This window comes from Clytia hemisphaerica, unplaced genomic scaffold, assembly GCF_902728285.1.
Source record: "Clytia hemisphaerica strain Z4C2 unplaced genomic scaffold, Clytia hemisphaerica genome assembly, whole genome shotgun sequence".
NCBI lineage: Eukaryota > Metazoa > Cnidaria > Hydrozoa > Leptothecata > Clytiidae > Clytia > Clytia hemisphaerica.
Genome location: NW_027104248.1, coordinates 411,856 through 432,561, shown reverse-complemented (window position 1 = coordinate 432,561; position 20,706 = coordinate 411,856). Strand labels below are relative to the sequence as shown.

The following is a 20,706-nucleotide window of genomic DNA, read 5'->3' as shown; positions in this document are numbered from 1 at the left end:
CATCAAATTACAGCTTTTTAATTTTATGCTTGAGGGGGGGGGACAGAAAAATTTTTGGAGGCAGGGTGGGGAAAAATGAGGGGGGGATGGAAAATTTTCATTCTAGGCATGGGGGGGGGGAAGAGACCCTGAAGGACACTATGAAATTACTGCCTCACTCCAAAAATATATTTGGCGTACTGTGCACCATTTCCAGCCTGGTATATATATTACACAGTTGGTGTCTTTTCAGCAAAAGGTTGAAATGAAAAACAGCACTGTTGATATCACCAATAAGATCAATATTGAAGTCACAGAGAATGATGAAATTAGTTTGTTTCTCATTTATCAAGCTAATAATTTGATCGAATTTGTCCAAAAATGTGGCTCTGTCTCATGGAGGTTGATACAGACATGACACTATCTTTTTACGATTCTGTACATTCAAGCAAAAGTATTTCAAGGTCATTATAAACAAATGCTTCATAGGTACTCAATGCCATTGAGAGTTTCTTTTGGTAAATCAATAAATCAAGTAAATCTCGTCAGAGAAGTTCATAGTTTTTGGACCTACCCCGGTGGAGCTGTCCTATAAATTAACCGTTGTATGTTCGTCTGTTTGTTCTTTCGTTAGTTACTAGCTTTTCTCGATATTGGCTCATTAGTTTTTTCTGATTTTTTGCACAAAGATGCATAACTATAAACCCTCGAATGTGACGGAGCCTGATTTTGGAGAAAAAATTTTGGAGCAAATTTGGGCCAAAAAACGGCTAAAAAACAGGTTTTTTGGACTTTTGGATCATTAAATTTTTTCTGATTTTTTGCATGAAAGTAGGGTACCATCAATTTTGTTGGCTCAAAAAACGCATATTTATCTATAAAAATCACTATTAATAAGCATACATCAATGTTTGTAGTCAAATTATTCAATTTTTTTATGAGATAGATGTTTTTTTTGCTCATGAGGGCTTACTTTTAATGAATATGTGTGTTTAGATATGAAATTTTGGTTGCTTGACGTGTTTTTATAGAAAAACTGGCCAAACTCGATATTTTTTATAAGCACATTACAATTACTTAGGATTAGCTTTTCTCGAGATTGGCTCTTTCATTCTTTATGAATTTTTGCACAAAGATGCATAACTATAAACCCTCGAATGTGACAGAGCTCGATTTTTGGAACAAAATCTTTGGGGTAAATTTCAGCTAAAAACGGCTAAAAAAGGGTTTTTTGGACTTTGTGAGATATTGGATCATTGTTTTTTTCTGCCTTTTTGCATGAAAGTAGGTAAAAGATGGCTCAAGCAGATTTTTGTAAAAAAAAAATTTTTCAGCTCAAAAAACGCATGTTTATCTATAAGAATCACTATTAATAAGCATACATCAATGTTTTCAAAATTACTGAATTTTTTTATGAGATATGTTTTTTTGCTCACGAAGTCTTGAATATGAAAGAATATTTCAAGAGCATGAAATTTTGGTTTCTAAACGTTTTTTTGTTATTTGTGTTCTGAATGATTGTTTAATGGTCACGCTCACGTAAATTATATATGTGTTAAAATGCATAACCAGGTAGGTCCATAAAAGTATCACTTGTTTATTCTTACTTCATCATCAGAGATACCGCTTTATAAATGGGTCTCGGATATGTTGAGAATATCAATCAGAGTATCTTCCAGCATTACTTTTATCTGGTCTAACTCTGGATATGATCCCTTGATGTTTGAATAGGCAATTGGCAATCCACGGTATTCTTTATGTCATTATAGTAACCTCAAGGAAAGCCAATTTTGTTTCCTCAGTAACAATTAGCTCTTGAGATGGTAATTCAAAAAGAAATTTCATTTGTATTCAAAATATTGTTTGTAGTTGGTGGTTCTGGGGGTGCTTTGCATTTTGGATACAACGAATCAAATTCCTCCAGAAGTTTAAACTCATCATATTGTTTGGTGCTGACATCACCACTAATTTGAACATCCATCACATACAGTCAATCTATGACTTGTTTTTCCTCAGCACAGTTGCATATTGGACATCTTGGATCCATTTTTCTTTTCAGTTTTGTGGTTACCGCGTTTTAGACAGGTTTCCATTTATTTTTCATTTTTTCATTTCCCTTATACCTTGAGGAATGAATGGTGTTTTCATAATTGAAGATTTTTGAATTTTTCCCTTCAGCATTGTTATAAGCCTGAATTTAAAAAAAATGTTGGTTGGTTTGCCAACTGACCCTACCTCCAAACCTTCAAAATTTTCCTTTTTAATTTTTTAAGAAAAAAAAAACAGGAATGACAGGAATGAAAAAATTCAAAGGGGCAGCTTTGAACTTGAATACTGTTCAGGAAGATCTTGTGGCTGGACCACCATAGTAAGTGAATTATCTCCTTTTTAGCATTTATACATTTATTTACATAAACCTTAAAAATTCTAAGAAATTCTTGACCATAAAAAAGCTTAAGATATACCTTTCAATCTTGTTTTTTAGTCCTGACGGCAAAGGTAAAGATGGATTGGATTTGAAACTTGGTGATTTGAATTTGGAAGATGTTAACGAGGATCAGAAATCAAGGCTAGAAGAATTTTTAAGAGACAAACAGAAAATTGGGTCAGAAATTAAAGATGGAGACTTTGAAAGAATGGAAGAACTTGGTGCAGGGAATGGCGGCGTTGTTATGAAAATGAAACATATACCAACTAATCTTATAATGGCTAGGAAGGTTTGACTTTTTCTATTTTACAAAAATGTATTTTTTGCCAAATTTTTACTTTCGAGAATTAGTGAAAATTCTATTCTATGGACCAATTTTAGCAGGTGACATTGTAAACCAGTGTGAGACAAGTGCTGGAACTGTTCAGTTTTGAAAATGAAATCCCTCCAGTTGAGATTTCTAACTAGAATTCTCATTGTAGTAATAAGCATTAGAGGAACAATGATATTGCCTCTTTTCTAATTTTGTATGTTCTCCCAGATTGACCACAATAGTTGACACCTTAATACAAAAGTAAAAAACAAAAAATTAGCTTCTGAAAAAAAATTAGCTGCTGAAAAAAAATTTATCCCAATTTTTAAAAGGGGAGTCTAATCTAATCATTTTTCTTATTTTTGCTTCAATGTCTTCAGTTGATACGACTGGAAATCAAACCAGCCATTAGAAATCAAATTATGAGAGAGCTGAAAGTATTACATGAATGTAATTCACCCTACATAGTTGGTTTTTACGGTGCATTCCAAAATGATGGAGAAATATCACTTTGTATGGAATATATGGTTTGTAAAATCTCTAAATGTTTTTATTGTTCAATACCAATAATGTGCTCGTTTTCCATGTTAGAATAACAGGAGGGTGTATCACTTTGTATAAAAAGGAAGAAAAGAACCTTCCTTTACTTGCAAATAAATGATGTATCATTTTTCATAACTTACTGTTTTGCTTGACAGAAGGGTGTGTACTGATCTTCGTATAATTAAATAATAAGAACAGCATGGTGTTCTGTTTGTTTTTTACTCATTTCTTCAATTAATTTTTTCCAGGATGGTGGTTCTCTAGATGTTGTCGTAAAGAAAGCTGAAAGAATACCTGAAAAGATTTTAGGCGTTGTCACTTATTGTGTAAGTACATGTATAATCTTCCAATCACCTCCAAGCTTCAGACAAAAAGACTAATCGATGCTAAATTCGACAATTATTTCTTGAGTTCTTTCAGGAAAGGCAATATTTGAAGTTTCACTTCAAATTAATTTCCCTATGCCACCAATGGGAAAAAGGATCTAAAATAAAATAATTTTTTTGCCAACCATAATTGGATAGGAAGTAAATTAGACTTCTGACTCGCATACCATTTAACAACTCACGTATACTGAGCAACATAAGAGTTGCCTGTTAGAATACCTTATTTTGTTTTTTTAACAGGTATTGATTTTTCAGTACACGTTTTTTGGACCTACCCCGGTGGGGTGGAGGTCCTATAAATTAACCCGTGTTCGTTAGTTAGTTAGTTAGTTAGTTAGTTAGTTAGTTAGTTAGTTAGTTACCAACTTTTCTCGAGATTGGCTCATTCAATTTTTCTGATTTTTTGCACAAAGGTGCATTACTATAAACCCTCGAATGTGACGGAGCCCGATTTTCGAAAAAAAAATTTTTCCGGCCGGTAGAACCGGAAATGTCCCGAAAAAAGCGGTTTTTTGAGATTTTCTCGAGATTTTAATCATAGTAGTTTTTTGCGATTTTTTGCACATAGATGCACAATTAGTACTGCCGAAAAGGTGTCGAAAACCGTTTGCCGAAAAAAATTTTTTTCCGGTCTGTAGAACCGGAAATGTGCCGGAAATCGTCGTTTTTTTCACATTTCCGTCACATTTTTTCAACTTATTTAATTGTTTCTTTACAGAAAAATGTTCTTTATGATGATGCCCAAAACTTAGCATTGTTTGATTTCCAAAAAATCATCCTTTGAATCCGGAACTCCTTAAAAATCGCCGGAACAGGCGAAAACCGGCGTAAAACGGTTTTCCTTCATTTTTTCAACTTATACTCCGACAGATTTTCATGATTTTTTTGCACAATGATGTAAAATGGCAATGCCCAAAATGTGACAGAGCCCAATTTTCGAAAAAAAAATTTTTCCGGCCGGTAGAACCGGAAAAATGTCCCCCGAAAAAGCGGTTTTTTGAGATTTTCTCGAGATTTTATCATTAGTTTTTTGCGATTTTTTGCACATAGATGCACATTAGTACTGCCGAAAAGGTGTTTGAAAACCGTTTGCCGAAAAAAAATTTTTTTTTCCGGTCTGTAGAACCGGAAATGTGCCGGAAATCGTCGTTTTTTTCACATTTCCGTCACATTTTTTCAACTTATTTAATTGTTTCTTTACAGAAAAATGTTCTTTATGATGATGCCCAAAAGGTGTTGAAAACCGTTTGCCGAAAAAAAATTTTTGCCGGTCTGTAGAACCGGAAATGTGCCGGAAATCGTCGTTTTTTCACATTTCCGTCACATTTTTTTCAACTTATTTAATTGTTTCTTTACAGAAAAATGTTCTTTTGATGATGCCCCAAAACTTAGCATCGTTTGATTTCCAAAAAAATCATCCTTTGAATCCGGAACTCCTTAAAAATCGCCGGAACAGCCGAAAACCGGCGTAAAACGGTTTTCTTCATTTTTTCAACTTATACTCGACAGATTTTCATGATTTTTTTGCACAATGATGTAAAATGGGCAATGCCCAAAATGTGACAGAGCCCAATTTTCGAAAAAGAAATTTTTCCGGCCGCTAGAACCGGAAATGTCCCGAAAAAAGCGGTTTTTTGAGATTTTCTCAGTTTTAATTTTCTCTGAATGATTGATTAAAGTGTCGATATTATTTTTCTTTCACCGTTAAACATCGATGCGTTTCTTAATTGCTTTCTCCGTTCCAATAGATATATAAATCGAAATTTAAAATTATACATTACTTCCATTAAATTCTAATTATTCGTTTTATAAATAGGTAGGTCCATTAAAGTATTACTTGTTTTTAAGAAACTAGTTTTACCAAGCAGCCTCGATGTTTCTTACATGTTTCTAAACTTTTTGACATAATCGGCCTATTTTTCATGCAAAGAAAAAAAAACATTTGTTTTGATTGGAAGGTTCTTTAAAAAAACAAATTAAAAAATGTTATTTTTTCATTCTCAGCCTCAGCATATTTCTTAGGCATTCTTGTTTCTTAAAAGTTTTTTTCCTAAAAAAATAAAACGTGTAATCCTTCAATAATATTTCATTATTTTGTTTATTTCAGGTGCTGAAAGGGCTAGCCTACCTACGTGAAAAACACTCCATTATACACAGAGGTGAGACTTTCTTCTCAACTTTCGTTGGGTTTAGAATCTGAGAATGTCTGTGTGTGTCCCATTTGGCTGTGGTCGGATTTGGCTGAAATTGGGCACACTTGTTTCTTCGGTGAATATCTTGGGGGTAATTTTTAATAGTAATGTTTTGCTACAATCTTGCCTATAAATTATTTGTGAAGCTACTGCAGTTGAACCGTGCATACGTTTGACTATTAATGTCATGGCCTGAAATAATGATTTCAAGTGAGTTAGACAAGAAAAATTTCCGTTCAGGGTTGCTTTTGCTTGAAAATTATGATTTTTGGTTCGGGCAAGGAGTAATTTTGATTGTACAATGTCCTTTGTCAGAATGCAACTTTGTGCGTTTGCTTCCTCATAGTTAAAATTTTTCTACATGTGTTATAGTAAGAACCAAAGACATAAGATTTTTCTAAATCATTATCGAACTGACAGTATTTAGAACTGTAGGCGGCAGCCGTATTTTTTTGTTTGCTTGAGTATGACTATCAGATTTTTGTACTATAATTTTTTGCTCAGAATATCATGCTCTACCCAATATTATTAATCGTTTCCATGGAATTGGCGTTTGAAAATCGTCAGCTTTTTTCCCACTTTTTTCCTTTATAGTTGGGCCTGCTGACTTTGGCCCATAAAAATTATTGTCAGGCCTTAGCAGTGACCCCTGCAAAAATGACTTCAAATACATTCAACTTCGGAGAAAATACATTTGATTGCGCTCTAGAAAAGATGCCATGGATCCTATTTGGCCTCCTACTATAAAGGGACGGTTAAACGTCGGATTGTTCTACAATTGGCAATGAGGCCAGAAGCAGATGTGAGAGGAAAGATCTATCAACAGCCTCCCCACATCCTGAAATGATGTATTTTCCAAACCAATGCTATTCCAAAGATCCTGTATTGCCAGGGTTTCAGCCTCCCCCCAGAAATCTAAAGGGCACCTAAGCCAGGTTGGGGTTGGGGGCTAATATTTTGCAATTCTTTGGGGTTACCTATTCATTGGGGTTAGCTAGCTGTTTTGATGGAGGCTCTTGGGGCTGTGTATGTTTTCCAAATTGAATATTTCAAAATTTTCAAATTATTCAGTTGTTTTACCCCAGCACCCAGTTTCCCCTTCCGATTCTCTTGTTTCTTTTGTTTTCCATCACGTCATCTTTTGCTATATTTTTCAAATGTGATTGTTTTTATTTATAGCCGCCATCTTTATAGCATAAAAACAAAGCTTTTCTCATGCGAGTGCGCTTCTCGCATCGTGCTAGCATAGAGAAGCTAAAACCTCCGAATAAGAGTAAGCAAACATGATAGCTAGTTGTTTTTTTGGCTCTGTTTAACTGTTTAACACTCACACTCATAACTGATTACAATCTTCTGGTATACAAAAGGTGTCAATTCAAAAAAATTATCGGCTGAATGGGGGTACCTAACTCAAAGCAATTTCTTAAGGGGCCCTAACTCGTTGGGGGCGCCATGCTTCAATGATTGCTTTCCCTTTCCATGTATATATAACATGTCATCCAACCCAAAGTCAGCACTCTTCCAAGAAATTAGTTATTTAAAAATGTTTCTAGTAACTTCTTCACCGTAACGAAATCTTTGTATTGTTAAACTCTGTATACATTCTTTGTATTGTGTCGAGAATAGTTTTCAATTGCTTTTACAGACGTGAAACCATCGAACATATTGGTAAACACGAGAGGTGAAATCAAATTGTGTGATTTTGGTGTTAGTGGTCAACTAATCGATTCAATGGCAAACTCGTTTGTTGGTACTCGTTCATACATGTCGGTATGTTTCAACATTAATCTCAGTACTCAAAAGTTCTGCCGTCTCAAAAAGAGATAGAAGAGGCCTTCTCAATCTCATTATGAAGCAAATTTTTTTGAGATATTCCCCTTTGGTCTATTAATTTTGGTGGGGGTTAAATTTGGGGGATTTGATAGCAGTGTGCATATATTTAAAGCGAATCGACTAAGTCTCCGCCGAAATAAATAGCGTTTCAGTCATCCGCCAAATCAAATTAAGTACGTGCCAAGCTTGATTAAAGTAGTAACCTGGGCTAATTTTGTTGTCCATCTTCTATGCATCACCAAGTACGTTGAATTTTTCAAGACAACCAAAATTCAAGAATCTCTTCGAATGACCCTTACTGCAAAGTTCAATTTGGGTCCAGATCTAGTGTTCGCCCCTCAGTTCTTGTTTAATGTCTTTCGTTTTATGTAAAAGATTTCTCTTCTTATTTTTCTTAACAGCCTGAACGATTACAGGGAACAAAATATTCCGTCCGCTCAGATTTATGGAGCCTGGGACTCAGTCTAGTGGAATTAGCCATCGGCCGTTACCCAATTCCATGCATGACTTCAGATGATATTACAAAAATACTGCGTGGTGACGCCAAAGGGGGCGTTGTGGTCCCACCCGGTGCGGCCGCCCCAGCTGGCGTGGAAATAAAGGCGATGGCAATCTTTGAGCTTTTAGATTATATTGTAAATGAGGTAAGATTTGACTTCTTTATAATAACAGGCTTAGGAAGGAAACTAATTGCGTGCTTATAAAACTGGTTACTTTACCTCGCCTACCATATTATCAAAATCTAACCTGATAACTTGAGTCCTTTAGTTATTAATTTGTTTCCTAGTCTATTTTGGGTAATTGACCTTGGACTCTTGATTTTGAATGGCCAGTTTTAACTCAGTCTTCTTAAATGATTTCATAAAAATATAATTGTATTTACCGGGGGGGGACCCACTAAAAAATTAGAACGTTTCCCGACGTCGTGCGGCCGAAAAAATGTCCCAAAGTGCTGGGAGTTTCGATATTTTGAAAATAGATATCCTAACCTAAACTGGTTACTAAACCTAAGTTTTAATATTTGACAATTTATGTTTGATTAATACTTTTTCTTGGTTCTTTTAATATCTTTCAACGACTTTCTTCGCACCTTACAGGAACCACCCACACTACCGAAATCCTATTTCTCAAACGAATTTTGCGACTTTATTAACTTATGGTAAGTAATATTATCAGCCCGGTCGACCCTGATGCTTTCTTTTTTTATCTATTCGAAATTCTTTAGATAGTTATTTACTAGGCACTAGTATGGTAATTTCAAAATATTGCACTGGATATAAACTCTTGCATAAGCATAAACTCGCTTATTAGCGGCCTAAAGCGTAATGCTTAAGAAGGAGATCAATGTGCGATTGACCTGGACTATACCGATAGCAGTTAAGTGAGGCAGCTACCACAACATTAGAAGAATATCAAATTTTAGACATGGTGTTCAACAATGTTATAAGTTCTTTCGTCTCAGACGGATTTCTGCCTCAGTTTCTGTCTCAAAAGAATACATGAATGATTTACCAAAAGTTCGAAAAACCCTGCTTTGACCACTGGATCAAACTCAAACGTATTTTCTTTTTCTTTTTTCCATTCAGCTTAAAGAAGAATCCGAATGATCGAGCCGACTTGAAAGATTTAATGGTTTGTTTTTTAAGAGAGCGTTCTGCCTTCTCTTGGTTTTCAGTTTCTTGTTTTTTTGACCAACAGGTTTTGTTATAATTTTGACAGGAGTGAGTTCACAGCTCAAGTTTGGCTTTAAATGAACTAAATAAATTAGAGAATACCTTCAAGTATTTTTGTCTAACTATTTTCCAAAGTCAAGAATTTTATAAAATGGGTTCTTACTCGTTCTTATGTTGAAGTTATATTGTTTTCTTACTAAAAGTCAAAAATTTGTAGCTTGGAAAATAGACAAAAATTATTTGAGGTTTTGCTCAGAGCATTAGAAGGAATCCACTTAAACCAGCTGATTAACCCTTGTTAAGGCCCTCTTACACGGAGCAATAATCAATTAAGATAAGATAAGAATTTATTATTTTTACATTTTCATACACGTAAAGATAACAATAATCAATATTATATTTTCTAAATATTTTTGATTTGATACACAGAGCAATAGTCCTGCTTTACAATAATAGATGAGCAGGAGAAGGTTTGTGCTGCTACTTGTGCAGCTCTTGTGATCGTTTGTAGTGCTGAACTTTTGAAAAGAAAAGTGAAGAAAAGAGAAAAAGTTGGCTGAGTGACGGCGGGGGCTTTTATCGAAATTGTTCCTTCTACAAGGCATTAGAAAGCGGTAATCTAGGTATTCCCGAGCCAAGATTACTGCCAAGTTCTAACGATCCCAATTACATCAATCATAAATCAGTACCTGTTTCCTATGTTTTTGTTGGAGATGAAGCTTTTCCTTTGGGTATTCACTGTCTAAAACCTTACAGTCAACAAGGCCTTACACTTAGAAGTCGTGTGTTCAACTATCGTTTATCTCGTTTCCGGAGAGTTACTGAAAATGCACTTGGCATTTTGGCAAGTAGATTTTGAATCCTTTTGAACAAAATCCCACTTGATCCTGACAAGGCTGTAACGATCACACTAGCTTCACTTGCTATTCATAATATACTTATGGAAATCTCAAGCGACTCTTATACACCAGAGGGCTTTATCGACGAAGTCGACGAAGAAACTGGTTAAGTAACTGAAGGAGCATGGCGTGAGCAAAATTTAGCTGACTTGGCTTTCCTCGAATTGCAACAAAATCGAGGAAACAATGCGTATAACCGTAGCTAGCCAAGTTCGAGAAATGAACTTGTGTCTTCTATCACTTTTTAATAATTTCACAAAAAAAATACAACACAAAACACACTAGCTGAATGATCAAATGAATGGAATATTTTTGTTTACATAGCCAAATCAATAGATTTTTCTTCCTTTCTTTTGTTTTGAATATCGTAAGCTCGTCGATTATAATCAAACTAGTTTGATTATAATCGACTTCTCTACAATAATCGGAACAATGGGAGTTCGACGTCATCAAGATAATGATTTTATTATTTTAAACTTTGATACACGACACAATAAGATAAGATTATCGTTTCGTGATTATTTTAAATCTTATCTTACACGTTTTTTTTTTTTTTAAGAAACTAGTTTTACCAAGCAGCCTCAATGTTTCTTAAGAAATCGGCCTTTTGAGCCTTAAATGTTTCTTACATGTTTCTAAACTTTGTCAAGCTTAAAGGACGCATGTCCATAATACAATAGTGTAATTGACTAATCTACGGTACTTTCCTATCTTCTATATAGATTTTTTGACTTTCTCAAGTGTTTCAAACTGTTATGTATGTATATTTCTGGAACCTTGATTGGAAAGTTCTTTAAAAAAAACGAATTAAAAATGCTATTTTCTCATTCTCAGCCTCAGCATGTTTCTTAGATGTTTCTTAGTTTTTAGGCATTCTGAGCCTCATGTTTCTTAAAAGTGTGTTTCTTAAAAAAAAAAAAACGTGTAATTCATTATTGCTCCGTGTAAGAGGGCCTTTAAATAAAAAATTGTTTTAACTTTTTCAGGAACATCAATGGGTTAAAGGAGCTGAAGAACAGATAGATGAAATAGATTTCGCCGGATGGGTCCAACGCCTCGATGACCCTGGACGACCTACCAATGTGTAACAAGCTTTCACCAACAATTATATTTGCTGAGTAATCAACAATCGAACAAAATGGTATAAAGTCTTCATGTGTAGTAACGTGTACAATGAGAGCATTAGAAAAAGACATGACGTAATGCTAAATGGAATAATATTTTGTTTTAGCCTTTGCTCAAGCTTGACAGTTTTTCATGCTAAAACTATTACATATCAATAACATACCAAATACGAAAGGTTGACAAATGACAAAATACCAAGCCTCCTCAGTAGCGCGATCCATCTTTAGTGCTAAATGACTGTTATGTAGTAGATTCATGATATGCACCATTGCAATGTCTTCTGACATTTCATCACTAACCCAATATCTGATTGGTTGTAAATGACGTAAAATCAGTCAATACGTCACTTTCAACAAATCAGATGTTGGGTCCGTGGAAGACATTGCAATGGTACATATCATGAATTAGTTTTGAAGAGGCCTGTTACGGAAAATGTGGAATTCGAAACACCATTGAATTGAAACGAGAGATATTTCGAAAAGCCTTTTTAACAATCCTCAATTTTTTTTTACCAAATTATAGATTGTAACCCTCTAGAAATGATATTACCGAGTTAATGTATCGGAGGATATCGAGGGCGACGGTAAGTGAAATCGATACAAAACAAAGTCGATAGTTGATGTACGGCTCTATATTGTCTTTGCTCACCTAAACAGACGACGGTATTTTGATGTTTTCACCGTCGTCGAGCAAAGTGGACGGTGATTTTGGAGACATGTCAACTTTACTTTATACCGTCCCCCTCGATTTATCTCGAATACATGAACTCGCTATTACTGAGGTTAAGCATACAAGGATAATCACGACGACGGACGAAAAATGTGTAAGGCTAGTGAAAATACGAAATTTAATTGGTTGAAACTCACTAGCCTGTTAAATTTTCGTTCGTCGTCGTGATTTTACCGATTTACTTAACCTCGTTATTGTTGAGTAACAGGGAACCAATGCAGCTCTTGTCCAACTACGGTTTTCCATAGGAAAAAACAACCCTTTAGTAACGTAAAGTCAGGGCCATCTTTTTTAAAGTGAATCTATCTATACTGATATAATAATAATAATAATTACACGTTTTTTTGTTTTTTTTTAAGAAACTAGTTTTACCAAGCAGCCTCAATGTTTCTTAAGAAATCGGCCTTTTGAGCCTTAAATGTTTCTTACATGTTTCTAAACTTTTTGACATAATCAGCCTCATGGAAGGCTGGATTGGAAGGTTCATAAAAGAAACCGAATTAAAAAAAGTTATTTTCTCATTCTCAGCCTCAGCATGTTTCTTAGATGTTTCTTAGTTTTTAGGCATTCTGAGCCTCATGTTTCTTAAAAGTGTGTTTCTTAAAAAAAACAACGTGTAGTCCTTATGATTTGAGAAATTTCTCCTTAACTCCTGAAAAGAATGATACCGCCAAATTTATTTTGAAGAGTTCTTTGAATTGTATACATCCTTGTTATTTCTTCTATATAAGGTCTTTAAATAAATGTTGTCCTGCTCTTAGTCGAGTTCATTGTTGACCATCAGTCTTCACTTATGATGGAATGCCAATACACACTTCTCGAGATAGATCAACAACATTTTGTGCATCGTTTTGCAATGAAATAATGACTTCAAACGAAATTTACACATGGAACATGTTTTCCCAAAAGATAGTTTTTCGATACAAAACCGCGAACGCTTGCAAACATTAATTAAGTCTAACGACGTTGAAGTGCCGTAGCAACAAGTCTTTGAGAACGAGGCTCGCAACATTTCGAGAAGTGTGCCCAAATTGCGAATACAAGGAAGAAGAAATTTTTTATACCATGTTATTTTTCACCACCAAATTGGGGACGAGATGGAGTTTTTACAAGCTCTTATTTGATTTGGTTGGTCGTCAGTCAGTAATAAAACAATTTTGTTACTTTTTCTAAAGAACGCGTCATTTTTGTTACTTCAAATGACCAATTATTAAAGTATCTTATAAAAACTCCATCTCATCTGCCAAATTGTTCTCCATAGCAGTTAGCATTGGAATGTTTTGCGGTATTTTTCTCCTTTTGAACTCAACACCCCTAGTTTGTTTAGTTGATAATTGTTTTTAATAGAATTTATATTGTGAGATTTTTTTTTTTGGAATTTTTGCTGAATTATATTTAGCTATTTGTTTGTTTGTTGTTTTTCTAGTTATAAATTTGTTTGTTTTTTTTCTGGTAAAATAATGATTGCATTTGAGTATAAAACTTTCTACCACAACAGTATGACACGGTTTCTTATTGTCAAAAGGATGAAAATGTTATGGAATTCTTTGTTTCCGGCAACACATATCATATTTTCATCTCACTTGATCCGAGTTTTTTCTCGCTAGCCATTATCAAGATCAGTTAGAAAACATTCGTGAGTGCTATCAGAGCGAGCAAAGAGATTGGGTTCGAGTTTGGTCCTAGACATAGGGACGCCCTGGGCGCCGCCATAAAAATAGGGACGCCGCCATATGCTGTAATTAGACTACGGATTAACATTGAGAATCTTGAAAATAACTGAAACTGAAAATTTTTCGTGCATTACCCACTTCTGTTTCATCTTTTTATGTATCTTTGTAATTATTATGTACTTGAACAATGCGTTTTCTTAATATTTGTTTTGTTAGAAATTCTTTTCTTAACCATACTTATCATACTTACTTTTTTTTCGTTGATCTAGCTTGTATACCAAACTGCAAAATATTTTTATTTATTTTCATTAAAAATAAACCATCATAGAAAAAAAATGATCTTTTAAATATTGCTCTTAATGTTCCTTTTATTTTCACCTTCTCTATCTGTTTTTGTTTTGCTTCTTTTCCAATTATATCTATCAACCATTAACGACGCGGTCCAGCTGTTGAGAGGACTGGTAACGAATATACAAGAAAAATGTTTCCTTGATGGCACATACAACCAACCAAGGAAATTCCCGCCATATCCATTTTTTTAAACATAAAAGACATTCCACTGAGCCAAGTTCCGAACCAAGTTCAGGATTTAAAGGGCTCTGATCTTGTCATTAAATCTGTTTTATGACAAAAAATTCACAAACATCAGTTTTTTACCAGCTAGGAAAACTTTTCGATTTTCAGAACAGATCCCTGCGGTTTCCAGGGCACCAGTTTTATCTTAGAACAGCCCCAGGGACTTAGGCAAAATAAGCAACGGGTATGTGCGAGCCGTGCCCTTTTTCATAACTCAAAAGTCATAAAGATAGAGAGAAATAAATTAGAGAATATCCCTCTCAAAGGGCGTAATCTTTTTTTGACAAAATCCTCTCAAAGGTGGTTTCACCTCGCAAACCTTTCGCGGCAGAAGAAACTCGGAGAATAGGAAGAACCCCCACTCTAGCGAGGACCTCACTAAAAGCCGTTTCTGCGTTGAGAAAAACGTCTATTAAATAAATGCATTTGACCCCTTTCTGTTACTAAATAGAAACACGGAGAGGTCAAAAACCGGCTTTTTTGGGTGCTTCCGTTAAAAAATATGACGTCATCTTGACTTACGCGGCATACGTATACGCAAAATTGCATTACGTCTCCCGCACGCTGCCCTCAATCGGAATTACCCAAGCATTTCCAGTCGGGTTCAACTTGGACATACTTTAATGATCGTGGAATTTTTTTAGTCTTTGTGTTGGTTATTAAACGATTAAAGGACAAACATACTTTCAGGCTGAAGTCGACTGCCCAGAACTTTTGTGGACCTTTGCTCATGTGGTCATGGTGGTGTGGGCAGGATGAAAATTTAGATGTTTTTTTACATTTTGTGGTATTTTTACAATTTTTAGCTAGATGCGATGTCATAGAAGGTTTCTAGGCCCTTCCAGCAGGTGATAGGTAAACCTGATAAACAACTGGTTCTTTCTTTTATATGGTTTATATTGGGCCAGACGTCCGCGCTCTCGATAGGATCGATCATCGGAACGGCTCGATGACGGATCGATATGTGATCGATGGATTACTTAAAGGGACCCCTCGCTTAAAAATGATAACAAGACACTCACTTCATATTCATATGAAAAGCAACTTCCCAAAGTATTAGCACGCAAAACTCTTTCTTCGATCCATAATAGACCTTTTCGCCTTTGCGTCCGCCATCATATTGAATTGTATGCAAAAATTATGGTGGCCGAATTGCCGTGGTGAAATTCCCTTATAAAGTATGCAAAACATTTGCAAAAAGAAAGTATTAATTAAAAACTTACATGCATAATTGGCATTATATTAAAGTGTAATCTTGTAGAAGGAAGATTAAATTTGCTTCTCTTGAAAACTAAAAACAATTATATTCACTCATCTCTTAGAACAAGCACTTCAAAAGACCATAACATTAGACAGAAACTCAAACTGAAAAATCACCCGCGAAGGTAAAAAACAATCCTTATTCGGCTGACGGCAAATTATTCTCCTGGGAATAGAGCCGCCAAATGATCAAATCAAAACATTGAGAAAGTGTGACGACATAATTACTGCTTTCAGTTTGCGTGTTTTGAAAGTTTGATGTGTGTACTCCGTCTTCGTGGAATTTTTTTATGGCATGAAAACAGAATATGCAATGTCTTTAAGAACAAATTCCTAAAAGGCTTTTGTTGTTCTGTAAATATTTCCTTTTGGATTAAGAAATTCCATCCTTTATTGTTCTAATGGTTATAATATTTATTTATAACATGCTTTGTTGTCTTTTTAATCTTTGTGTAAACTTGCATATGTTTTGCATACATTCCAACTAAATCCAACCACGGCATTTTCGTTCCTGTATTTTTGCATACAATTCAAGATGGCGGACGCAAAGGCGAAAAGGTCTATTAGAAATTAGAAATTTTGATCTTCACTCAACTTTCAGAAGTTTCAAATGGCTTCTGAAGGCCTTCGAATTTTCTCGCGCTCTTGTCGCACCAAGTTGTCGATACAAATGCACCGGAAAATTACAGTGCGAGGTGTAGAGGCCGGCTCTGGTTCGAACAGTCTAGAATCTGCGCTCTTCTCCTAAGAAAGGGTTTGCTTGGAGTCGAGTTGCAGGTTTATGGAGAATCGGTATCGGCTTCAGAACTCCCAATGAGCCCCGGTTGTGTTGGTTTCAGTCAGACGGAGACGCCATACTGTTTTCAGAGGAATTTTTCGATATCTCTGCAGGAACTAGCAGTAAGTTTTATATCCTTTGAATATGCTGTTAGGGGTTTTTGGACCAATATAGTTTGATTTCCTAAAGATCACAAACAAGCGAGGGGTCCCTTTAACGATCCGGATGGTTAAATGTTCCTATTTAAGATATTTGGTCTAAATTCGTTTATTTCGTCTCCATGTCATTTAACATATAATTATAGCTAACAGTTAGTCACACTACTAGGAAATCTAGCTTTCAGAAAAAACAATATCAGTCATATCTACAGGATGTATTTGCACAACAAGGATGAGAGTTACCTGAATCAAGTTCGTAAGACAATTTATTAAAACTTGAAAGTTTGAAACAAAATAAAACGTGCAGCAGCCAAATATCAACCAACCAAATTTTGTCATTCAATTCCCGAGACAGCGCTTCGATTTTTAAGGCCTTGTTTATACGCTAAAGTAAAAATGATTCCGCACATGTAAATGGGTCATTGTTTGAGGTCCGGCAAAATTTCCAGGAAATAGCCTGTCCGGCGGTGCGCGGATCTAGGTGGGTTCCGCCTCCCCCGTAGATCTTTTTCTTGTGAAGTTGATCTTCAAATTCGTTTTCAAGGTTGGCTTGGCTCAAATTTTTTCATCTATGGCTCAAATTTTAGGCAATTTCTCAAAGATTTTAAAAATGTTAATTTCATTAAAAAGCGCCGGGTTATTTTTTCATGAATCCCTTTAGAAGTTTTGCGGCGCATTTTTTTGCTTGAGAGTCAAGTAAAAGATATAGCGCTTTCGCAGCATTAATCTTTGATACGCATTTTGGCGGGACGCTAGTGTGACTAACTGGCTAAGTGGATGGTTCCTTAGTTCTTATCCCTCAGAACACTTGATACATTTAATAATAGAACGAATGATGAACAATCATTTATTAATACTGTTGAATATACAATACATCATAATCCTGTACTCATAACCANCACACACACACACACACACAGATTATTCGTTTTCAGCTTTGATTGTAAATAGAATTTTGTAGCTAAAGATTTATTCATCAGTATCAGTTGTGAAAATCAGTGTCAGGATGATTTATTAGTAATCATTCCCTTGTTTGACAAAAGACGAGAGAAAGAGTTAAGTCCAAAATTTGTGGTTTTGACCGTTGAAGTTTAGTAGTTTAATAGCTTTGCCCCTGGTGCCATTTTGTGATCAATTTCATCAAAATTAGTTTGATAGGACATCAGATGGAAGATTACCTGGAGGTATTTTTGAATAATAGATATTCATTACTTCACCTGATCAAAGTTTGAGTATTAAGTTCAGCAAACAGGGGAGTGGCAGAAGTTCTTGGTTCACTAAAGGTCATGGTCTTAGTGCAGTGTTTTGAAGGTAAGAATCTATGTGTGACGTATTGTCACACAGTCCCCAGAGTTTGACTAGCATAGCGAACATGAGAACAAAATTGCATATAATGTTTAAAGGATTGGAATTGGAACATGTGACGAAGTTTGGATTTGCCCCCATTTGCCCTTCTCAATGTAGCAGCAACGAAAGAATTTGAACCTTCCAGTTTAGATGATTGTCAAGTGAACACCCAAATACTTCACCTCTTACTTGGGGATAGAATTTCCCGCAAAGCTAATTCTTGGAATACAGTCCATGTCCTCCAAGGGGAACGAAAAATACAAACCAGTTTTGCTAGCATTCAAAGAAATTTTGTTGGCATTAGCCAGCTGACAAAACTCTAAGATCAGCATTAACTCCCCACAAAGACTCCATACAGTTTTTTGAAAAATTTAGTAAATGAGTATCATCAGCAAAATGATTTTCAGAGGTTCTTCAGAAAAGAGGACCCAGACTGAACCTGAGGAACTCCATGATTAATGCTTTAAAAGGAATTTGAGCGAAAGAGAAACATACTGGGAGCGGTTTAGTGAGTAAGATCGGAACAGTCATTAACAATGCCTCTGACTCCGTAGTGATCGAGTTTTTCAAGTAAGATTTCGTGATCAACTGTGTCGAAAGCCTTTTGTAGATCGACAAATACACCACAGGCAGACCCACCATTGTCAAGATAGTTTCGGATACGTTCGACAATATTAATGAGTGTATGCTCAGTAGAGTGAGCCTTACGAAAACCAAATTGTCGAGAGTAGATTTGATTATGGTTTTCAAGAAAATCAGAAAGACGTGAGTACATCACTTTCTCAAAAAATTTTTCAATGTTAGATAAAAGTGAAATTGGCCTATAATTAGAGACTTCAAGGGGAGAACCTTTGTGTTTGAAGACAGGCACAACTTTGGATATTTTGAGAGTAGAGGAAAAATAACTGAGAAAGGGTAGTTTTCAGCGCCGATATTGGCACAGAATATCAAGTCGAAAAGTTTAAGGTTTTATAGGAATATTGAGGACCCTGCTTATTTATTGAGAAGAGCCAATCACCTTCGCAATTTCTTGATTAGTGGTTGTGTAAGGGATGGAATAGATTGGATCTTTCATGAACTGCTGAATGTGTAAGAAGGCGGCCTTTTTTCCGAGAATCAGCTATAGTAGTGAAAATCATTGAAGGAATTGGCTACTTTCTCAGGAATCTGATGTCAAGAGTCACCTGTGATGATTGAAAGGGGTGATTCGAGTTAGCCTTGTTGAGATTAATCGCGAACACCAGACCAGACTTTTCTAGAGTTTTTAGAATGGAAATCAAAATATCTGATGTAGTGTTTTTTTACTACGTCTAGTCAAAGTGACTATCATATTTCGATACCTACGATATAATCATAGAGTCGATCTTTGGACTCCTTAGTTTTCGCCTTAGCGGGTTTGTTTGGTAGTGGTCACGTTTTTTTGATTGACTTTCAAATTCCGGGGTTATCCATGGTTTGTTTTTGCTTAACTTGACGTTGGTAAGTTTGACTGTGGGTAGATGTCTCTCTACAAGTACTTCATTCTGTCATTAAAAATATTGAAACAGAGTCTGGATTATGACCAAATCTCAAAAAAAGGGCCCAATCAACTTCAAAAAAATCCAGAATAAATCTTCTCGGTGAAAGAGACCAGTCTTGCGAAAAAAAGTATTATCTCAGGGAAACTTACCTTCAATGAGGAAAGAGACAACTGGGGGGAGATGATCTGATATGGAAAAGCATTCGTTGCCAGTACAGTTCATTATCAGATGGGCTAGAAATATATTATCAATGAGAGTCCTTGAGTCCTCAGTTATTCTTGTTGGTAAAAGGATCTGTGGAAGTATAAGATTAGAATCGAGGATATCCATGAAGGACATTATTTCTGAATCATCTCGCATTTTAAAAGATTAAGATTGAGTCTCCAGAGGAGGAGTTGCTTTTTCTCAGAAGAAATTTTATAAGCAGAGGTTTAGAAAATCTTGATTGAAGCCAACCATTTGGATGGCGATATTATACAACAATGATATGGTACTGTTGGTAGGATAATTTCAGCAAGCATTTCAAGACTACATGAAGATAGCAAACTTGGTCCTGTCGTCCTAGGTTTGTAAAAGAAAGAGTGTGAAATATATAAGGCTACTCCACCTTTAGAAGATTCAGTTGGTGTAAAAAGCTTTTCGTAACCTGGTATAGCAAAGTCCTCTTTTTTTTCGAGAGGACTTTCTGTTTCGGTGTCAACAAGGCTTTTGGTTTCTGAAATCCCTATGACACTAAATTTAGAATTGAGGAGGGCAAGCAAATCTTCAAGGTCGTCAAAATGTTTTGAAAGTGAAGCAATGTTCAGGTGAAAGGCAGAAAATTTAGATGGAGTGTTGGCTGCAAGCGATTTGAATTCATCGCAGTCAACATAACTACAGCTATGAGCTTGAAACTGAAATTCAAGCTCATCATCAATGTTGAGATCAGATATTAAGGATCGAAGTTTATCACTCATGTCACCAGGAGCATCACCATTAGAATTATTAATGTTTAATTCAACAGGAAAAGGAAGGGAGTAATTGATGCAATTCGGACAAAACCAGGTCCCAGAAAGGGAAAGGACTTGAAATTGTTTTAACGTGAGACCAGAGCATTTTCTTTGGTGGATCCAATGGTCACAAATATCACATTGGATTGAGTTACATTTTTCACTGACATTCTTAGTACAAACTGAGCAAGGGAATATTTCAGGCATAGATTCTAAAAAACAGACACACTCGGGACACACAGCACAGGTCAGGCAGAGAATAAAAGGGATGGAAGAAACTTATACAAACAAAACTGAAACAAATA

At 35.5% G+C, this 20,706-nt stretch overlaps 1 protein-coding gene across 1 annotated transcript; it reads left to right on the top strand.

The window, feature by feature from the left end:
* The first annotated feature begins 2,220 nt into the window (after window positions 1–2,220).
* Window positions 2,221–12,006, top strand: LOC136816442 (dual specificity mitogen-activated protein kinase kinase 2-like). The gene is made up of 10 exons (XM_067072765.1): window positions 2,221–2,347; window positions 2,465–2,696; window positions 3,101–3,247; window positions 3,512–3,589; window positions 5,757–5,808; window positions 7,487–7,611; window positions 8,076–8,318; window positions 8,772–8,833; window positions 9,261–9,306; window positions 11,233–12,006. The coding sequence occupies exons 1-10, from the start codon at window positions 2,268–2,270 to the stop codon at window positions 11,332–11,334; spliced, it is 1,167 nt and encodes a 388-aa protein (XP_066928866.1). The 5' UTR covers window positions 2,221–2,267; the 3' UTR covers window positions 11,335–12,006.
* The last annotated feature ends 8,700 nt before the right edge of the window (window positions 12,007–20,706 follow it).